Source organism: Mesitornis unicolor, unplaced genomic scaffold, assembly GCF_000695765.1.
Source record: "Mesitornis unicolor isolate BGI_N332 unplaced genomic scaffold, ASM69576v1 scaffold5588, whole genome shotgun sequence".
NCBI lineage: Eukaryota > Metazoa > Chordata > Aves > Mesitornithiformes > Mesitornithidae > Mesitornis > Mesitornis unicolor.
In genome coordinates, this window is record NW_010201035.1 from 1 (window position 1) to 8,544 (window position 8,544).

Sequence of the window (8,544 nt, forward strand, 5' to 3'; positions counted from 1 at the left end):
GACCTGCCCTTCCTGAACCCAGGAAGGGTTTTTGCTTGACAGGGAAAAAAAATAGATAAATAATACTGTCAAATGGATGTTCCAGTGACCTTCTCTGGCTCGACTGAAGAAGTGGGCTAAAATCCATTGACAACCCGCGTTTTTGCAGGTTTTTTTATAAGGTTCAGGCTTAATGCTGCTCAGGCTCCATCAAGGGGCTGGGAGATGAAAGCTGCTGAGTGCTCCAGAGTGCTCTCGTCTAAAAATGAGTGGACATCAAACCAAGCACCCAGCTTGATTTAGTTCAAAGTTGTGTGTTATGCATTTCCAGGTTTATCAGTCAATAAGTTTGTGATTTTTCTTTATGAAAGAAAATGTTAAGTTTTCATTCTCTTTGCTCTGTAAATGGGTATCGATTGCTTTCCTTTATGAATGATGAGCATAAGATGGTTTAGCCAACTTTGCTTTCTAGTGCTATGGACTAAGTACTTGAGCAGTCCTTTCTAAAAGACAAGCTTCCATTTCCATTTTGTGTGGCATTAACTGAGCTCTTACTGTATCACCATAACCTACCTTGTGTTTGAGTTTAAAACTGCTTCATGGAGTGGTAAATACTGTGGAAGTCCTAAATTATCTACATAAAAACATGGAAGGATGGGCTGTCAGTACAGGGCAGAAACATGAAAGAGAGTAAGACTTCAGACTTAGTCTCCAAATAACTATTACAGTGTTATTTTGAAAATAAGTGATGCTGGGAGAGTTAGATTAATTTCTAGGACTTTGTAAACATTTAAAAATAATTAGTATAAATCCTACATTTAACCAATAGAATTTAAGTGTTATAAAGTTTAATGTCCTAGGATACTTGTGAAATCTGAACTTTTGTATCTGACAAGTGTCCTATGTCCTCCTCAGTAAAATGAGCAAAACTAAACCTAGGCCTGGTAGTTGAATACAATGAAGAAGAGAGGTGTTTTCCTTCTCCAGGTCTCTGAAATAAAGAACAGTAAATTACCAGAGAGGAGGAAAGCAGAGAGCGGCTATCCAAAGCATTTCCAAATTTGTGTGGTTGCTTGGTTTAATCTCTCCCTTTGTGCCAGTGCCTGGGAAGAGGCATTACTCACCTGTCACTTTGCTTGCCTTAATGAGCCATTTCACAAGTCGGGCTGTGTTTTCCTCCCCATCTCTCTGCCGTTTCTCTTCCTTTTGCCTCTGACCAAGATAAAAGTGTGTCTGGTTCTTTGGGAGGGAGGGGTACTCACCCTGCGTGTTCGTATCTTACAACTCTATATAAAGCTGCTCTGAGGCTGGAGTGACAGCGGAAGACAGGTTTGAAGCGTTGGGCCGACGCCAGCGCTTCCCTGCCTGCGCGCCCGGCTCTGCGTGTTCCAGCCGTAGGAGCAAGCTGCATTATTTTATTTCAAACTGTGCTCAGCGGAAGCCAAGACCTTGGAACTGGAAACGTACCAAGCTGAGAATTCGCAAAGTGAGGGTGGTGCGGTGGGGAACGGGTTGGTTTCTGTGGTTTTGTTCTTTAGTTTTTTAGGAAGAAAGTGGAAGGGACCTATTTGCAGTTAATTTCTTTTAACTTTGGGAGACATGGCACGCTTCACACTTAAGGCTTGAATTAAATACCAGGTAAGAGAGAGAAAATTAAACACTCCTGGATAGGAAGTCTGTTACGCTGGAATGAATTCTGTGCTATCATCATCATACCAAATTGAAATTTTTATTTGAAATATCCTTAATATTGTTAGGTGGAATAAGATTTAGAGGTAACTGAAAGAGGCTGTTTGTTAGCTGTTTTGTAATACCTATGGAAGAATTATTGCTATTTTCTTGGGGCTTTTTCCTACAAAGGGAAACTCAAATTATTTGCTTTAACGTTTTGAGAAATTTTCATGTTAAATTTCTTTACATATGCTGTCATCTAACTACTCATGGAAAGCCAAATAGGAACCAAAATGCATAAAACCCCTGTGCTTGGCAGAAGCCTGCCTGCTGGCAGTGCCACAGAGGAGCTTTCCCTGCATCTGGTGCTCCCTGGCCCATGGTAAGGTGGCCGTGCAGCCTTGCTCAGGAGCCATGGGAGCTGTTTGTGGTGAGGGCAGCAGAGTTGCCTCTTATTGTAGGGAGATGGCTTCCGTGGAGCCTGGAGACTCTGAGAAGACTTTAACTTGCGCGTTTTGGTGATGTTTCTGTTTGGCTCCATCATACTGAGGTGGATTTCTCGATGGAATTTTTCTGTTATTTTTTGAGTGTTAGTACACAGCAACAAATACACGACATGGATGCTCCTGCGTTGCTGGGAGCTGAGCGCTTGCCGGGTCACTTCTCCCATGGGAAGCTCTGGCACACAACCGTGTATTCCCTGGCTGGTTTCTGATGTGCCTCGGGGCTCTGAGGTTGAGGAGTTGGTGGTCCTTGGGAAAGGACAACATGCAATTAATGCCGTTCACCAAATGTCCTTGTGGTGCAGCACAGACAGGAGCTTGCACAGTTGTGGTTGTACAGCACTGTTACAACCCGTGTTTTAATGTCCAAGCTCTTCCTTCCCGAGGGCTGTCGCTGTCCCTGGAACCTTCTGCCTTGGCCTTCACACACAGCCCTGCTTTCACAGAATCACAGAATCACAGACCGTTAGGGATTGGAAGGGACCTCACAAGCTCATCCAGTCCAATCCCCCTGCCGGAGCAGGAACACCCAGATGAGGTTACACAGGAAGGCGTCCAGGCGGGTTTTGAATGTCTGCAGAGAAGGAGACTCCACAACCTCTCTGGGCAGCCTGGTCCATGCTCTGTCACCCTCACTGAGAAGAAGTTTCTTCTCCAATTGAAGTGGAACCTCCTGTGTTCCAGTTTGTGTCCGTTCCCCCTTGTCCTATCATTGTTTGTCACCGAGAAGAGCCTGGCTCCATCCTCGTGACACTCACCCTTTAAATATTTCTAAACATGAATGAGGTCTCCCCTCAGTCTCCTCTTCTGCAAACTAAAGAGCCCCAGCTCCCTCAGCCGCTCCTCATAAGGGAGATGCTCCACTCCCTTGATCATCTTTGTAGCCCTACGCTGGACTCTCTCCAGCAGTTCCTGTCCTTCTTGAACTGAGGGGCCCAGAACTGAACACAATATTCCAGATGTGGTCTCACCAGGGCAGAGTAGAGGGGGAGGAGAACCTCTCTCGACCTAAACTCTCTCGACCTTCACTGCTTGTTTCTTACGTAGCTCAGTCTTAAGCTTTCTGCTTTGTTTTTAGTCCTGAGTAATGTGGAAAAATGATCTTGCAAACGCTCAGAAGGTGATAATTTTTTCCAGTATATATTGCACATAGCCATGTACTGCATCTGTAAAGCTGGAGTGTATGTGCATCAGGAGAGAGCAGAAGGCGCTAGGGAATGGCCTCTTGTAATTCAACATCAGTTGATAATTTTGGTGTGTGACAAAATCCCGTTGATTTAATTTGCTCAAATAAGGCTTTTAGAGTATTAAGTATAAAACTGCGACAAGTGAATTAGTGAGTTGGTGTCTTTCCTAGCTATCTTTTTACATTCTGTAGCACCAGCTGCAGGGAGCTGGGGTAGTGGAACTAATCTTATTTCAAAATGCTGGATTCCTATAGTTTTGACAGTTGGGCATTTCTCTGGCTGCCTTATTATTAAGTGCTTGTTTCCTGTATGGCAATCACTAATCAGGTGAGGTCTTCAGCAAATACCCTATTTCTTTTTCAAGAGCCCTTCTCTTGGCAGAGTTGAAGGACAGTGCTGGTGCTTACCCGTGGTAGGGTGTTATTTGAATTCATGCCAGATAGCAAGGTGGGAGTACATCTCAAAAATAAGTGACAGGTTGTGCTCAGATGTCTGCAGTGTTGAGCATTATGTCTGTTTAATCTTTTCTTGCTGAGTTTTAAAACCAATGGGAGGGGGGCTTGGAAAGGGCCTCCTTGGATTGCTGAGTTCACTCCTCTACAGCAGCGACCCTGCTATATAATAATGCCAGGAAATAATCCAGTTTAAGTAAGAATTAGATTTTTAAACAGCGTTTTTTCCAGGCATCTTTTTGATTTGGAGAACAAAAGCAGAAAACATAAAGGATTTAGGAATATAGAGGAAAAACGACACTGGGAAAGCATGTCCTTTTTATCTGCTGCGTATTTTGGAACTAGGCTATGCCTTTTGTCTAATCTGTGAGAGAGGAGCAGCTTTTCCAGTAGGAATAATGTAAGGATAAGTTGAAACATAGTGGGATAGGGATAAATCTTTAGTGTTTAGTGAGTCATAAATACAGACTAAATTCAAGATTTTATAGCTTCTAACTTTTGCTTTAATCCTAACGTGATTTTGCTTTTCCATCCCATATGGACCATAAAACAATGTTCACCTGCTATTAAAGACCTTTCTTACTAAGGAAGACTGAACAGGTACTTGTTCAGATACTTGCTGTACCCTATCTGCTTCCAAAGATGCTTTATCCTTAGGACATGGTTCAAATCTAGTTTAAATTCTTGCCTTTTGTCACTTACAGAAACACGTTGTCTGCACTGGAACGTTTTAGACTTTGTAGGCCCCCTTGTTGTGACACTTCCCAAGTCAACAGTGCAAGGTGAGGAGAGGCTGCGTAGCTTTCGTGGGAGATGAAGTGAAAATCCAAGGGATGTCAAAAGAGGGTCAGCCAAAACTCTACCTCCAGATTTTATCAGTGTTTATTGAGAAACTGTGGAGATACTGTGGATGTTGAGATGGATAGAGATGAAACAGCACTATTTCTGGAGATGAATGTCACCAATTCAAGAAGATTTTTTGGCCAAATTATCTATGGTTCAGTATGGTAGAGAATTGGTAAAGAATGTAGACCAAGAGACATGACAGAAAGTGGGGATGCAGCCAGATTGGTTTGCAGTCCTGTACGTGGACATCAGTGAGCACCTTGCTGTGTGCAGGAGCTTCGCTGCTCACACCAAGACGCAGCTGCCGAAATCTGAAGAAACTCAGATCAAAATAGATCCTGGAAAAAGAAACATAATAACGAGATACAAATCTGAAGAATCGGATCTGATTTCAGAAATTGGTATTTGGAGTTGAAAGTTGGGTGTGATGGCATTCTCCCTTAAACTGCAGTTCTCTGAGATACGCTTCATGAAAAAACTTGAAAAGTTTTGGACTTTTGACTTTTCTAAAGTCCAGTGAGGACTAGAATGAGTGAGTGCATAAAGAAAGGCTGCTGGGGAATAGTACATATGACCTTTGCACAAGAAATCTGTGCCTCACATCTTAAAAATCTAGATAAGAGTGAGCAATGTTGAATTCTTCAAAGCTGTTAAAGAAATTTTCATGGCATAGGAGAGGTTGATCCTCTTGAGGGTGAACAACTGGCTAAAAGGTGGAGGGAAAAAGGGTGAGAAGAATTATCAGTTTTCCTAATGGTAGAAGTTTCTGAGCAGTCCAACAGTGCTGTGTTCTGGAACCTGTTCAGTTTCTCATGAAAAACAATTTTAAAAAGGGGAGAAAATGCTGTAGCCATCATTTTGTTGCCTAGCGTGGATAAATATAAAATAACACTTCTGGAAGAAAGCGCTTCTATACCATGTAAGCAATCAGGGTCAGAATAACTGAAGTAATTACTACCACTCAGAAAGAGATACTGGAGGTTTTTAAAAAAGAAGGAAGAGAAAAATGAAAATGCCAGCTTATTACTCAGTTGAAGGGCTTAGAAGCCAATAAATTATTATGAAGGGAGTAGAGAACAAAAAAAGAGGGCATAATGCCACTGGATATGTTCATGGCTTGCCCACATAGTGAATATTGTGTGAGTTTTTATATCTACTCCAGATAAAAAATGATAAAGTAAAACAGTGAAAAGTACAGAGAAGGATAACAAGAACAGGCAAATATACAAAATAATCTCGCAATTAGGGAAAGCAGAGCAGACTGGAGCTCTTCACTCAGCCTGGTAAGGATCCTAAGCAGGTAGGGAACTTGATGAAATACAGAAAACCATGTGTGGCCCTTAAGATAAGTAGGAGATGATTTTTAAATGTATTGTCTCAAAATGCTCAAAACTGAGAGCACACATGAAAACTACAAGGGAACAGGCTCAGAATGAAGGGGGAAGGCAGCACTTTTCAGCGTATTTATTTGAATTCTTTGGCACCTAAATGTGAGCTGCAAGCTTTTGGGGATGAAGAAACTGGAAAATACCAATGTTCTTGGTGAATGTGTCGATGAGTGAGTGGCTTTAGTAAATTGTGTTGACCACAGTTGGGCAGAAGACTGGGAAACACAGGGGTTTGGATCTGGCTTAGCAGGCCATTCTTTTTCTTAAGTTTTCCTTGATTAAGTGATAGGGATGATTTTATCTCAAAACCATACAGATAGATTATTGATGTATTTTAGCCACAAAAACAATATCTCTCAACCCTAGTATACAAGGTATAGCTTAAAATTCTGGCTTTTCAACTTGAGGGGGTGTATGTCTGAAAAGTTTAGATACTCTAAACTGCAAAATGCTGTCAGGGTGGATGTGACTGCTGTCCCCTCTTAGTCTTTTGCTTGTGTTTGTCTGTTTGTATGAGTGTTCCTAGTTACTGATTTTCCTTTTTTCCCAAGTGTGTGTGTGTGTTCATATCCTCCTCCTATGGTATTTTGACTATAGCTTTGGCTGGGATTTCCTTATTGAGGATGACCACCTTCTCCCTTTTAATAGCCTTGGTGGATGTGACAAATGTCCTGCTTATTGTCATTTCCAAATTATTAATTACAATTTGAAATAGGATGTCGAGACGTAATTTCCTCCAAAGCTCTGTGCAGATTCTCCCCCTGGCGTGGCTGGCACTTGTGTTTGCTATTTGGGATCTTTTCTATTCAGTACCTGCCAACTCAAAACTATTCTGAATGGATTTTTAAAAATATAACTGTGAAATTCAATGGATCAAACAATTTGGTGAAGGGCAGTTAGACAGAAATCCCCTTTAAAGAATAAAAATTCAGTCATTGACTTTAGTGTGAGATATTCTTCAGAAACATAGGCCATTCACATTGTATCTTCCTGGACTCAAATATTTCTTCGGTTTGCCTTATAATTTCAATGCAGTTTTATGATGCTTAATGGATGGTAATTACCAGGATTGGGGGATTGGCGTTTACTATTTTTTCGTTCCCTCTGTGTTTTCACTTCCACGTTTCTGTTGCTGTACAGAGCACTGGGTGTTCTTTTTGGGTTTTGTGTGTTGAAGGAATGACGCTCTCAGCTGTTTACAAAGTCAGTCCAACAGCAACCACCGTCAACCAGTCAGGCACCAATACCCCTTTTTTAACAAGAGCACTGTATATTCTGTAGTAAAGCATGTTGATATGAAAGCAGAATTGATTGCTTACTTTTCTTCTTCTAACCTTGCCTTTTTAAGTTTGGTTTTGTCTTATTTCTGATCCTGTTTCCATGTGTGTTTTTCAGTTAACTGCCTGCATCCATGGGTCTGCAGCAATGCTCTACCCGATGTTTTGGCAGCATGTTTACATTCCTGTTCTGCCTCCACATCTATTGGACTACTGCTGGTAAGGCACTATATATGTGTGTGTATATTATATATATATATGTATATATATCGCTTAGATTCACAACAGTTTTCACATTTCTGTATAGGAAGTCTTAGGTCCTCTTACGATGCAGCTCTTAGTCTAAAAATACATAGGAAACAACCAACCTGGCAAGATGTCATTGTCTATCAGTGTGTTGAAATGCTCTGAGAGTGGTTACTGTGGAATGCTGCAACTTAGACATTGTGTCATTAACATCTGTTTTCAGCGTATCTGGGATAAATGCTAGAATTTGAACTGAAGTTTCCACTGCAGAGAACACAGTGGAGAAATCTCGTTTTTCTGTGTTCCTGAACTTGTACTGGGGGTGGAGGAAAGTTATTAATTTTCCTGGGATGATCTTTTATTATCAGTGTGTGTTTAGAACATGGTATTTACCTTGTTTAGGGGAATGAATATAGAACTTTGTCATATGAATATAAACTTACTCATTATCACAATGTGACAAACGTTGGCACAGCCCATGAGCAAGCTCATATAACATCAAAGCTGCCCTGTTTTGGCCAGGGGCTTGGACCAGTTGCCCTCCTGGGATTAGTAAGGCCAAAGCTTGGCTGGAGTTAAACTGAGGGGTGGAAAGAGGCTTCTACAAGCTTGGAAATAAAAGGACAGCACAAGGAAACGTGGATCTGCTGCTGCATGGTCACGTAGTCCAGTGAGGAAGGGGATGGAGGAGGCTGAGAGCTGCGATGCCTGTGTCTTCACCAGGCAGGTTATACTGGCTGCCCTAGCAGAAATGTCTGTGGGAGTGTGTGCTTAATGCACCTTGGGGAATGACTGGAAAACACAGAAACAGTCCTCCAAGCTTTTTAAAAAGCCCTTCTCAGGAAAAAACCAAACTCAAACTTGCCGTGTCATCCGCTACCCTATTTGAAGTGTGGCTCTTCATGTGGAGGTTGGCTGGGTTTTTGATGTGAGAGTTACAGTGTTGTGTGTGATGTTTTCTCTGCATTTAAGCAAGAGTAAGGAACCAGCAGGAA

General features: G+C 41.8%; 1 protein-coding gene across 1 annotated transcript in view; it reads left to right on the forward strand.

The window, feature by feature from the left end:
- Window positions 1-7,421: 7,421 nt before the first annotated feature.
- The window catches only part of DENND1A (DENN/MADD domain containing 1A), a gene marked incomplete at its 5' end in the record, with an annotated part of 93,160 nt that continues 92,037 nt past the window's right edge, over window positions 7,422-8,544 (forward strand). The window contains one exon of the mRNA XM_010189925.1: window positions 7,422-7,522. Coding sequence (XP_010188227.1) covers window positions 7,422-7,522 — 101 coding nt within the window. The remainder of the gene's footprint in view (window positions 7,523-8,544) is intronic.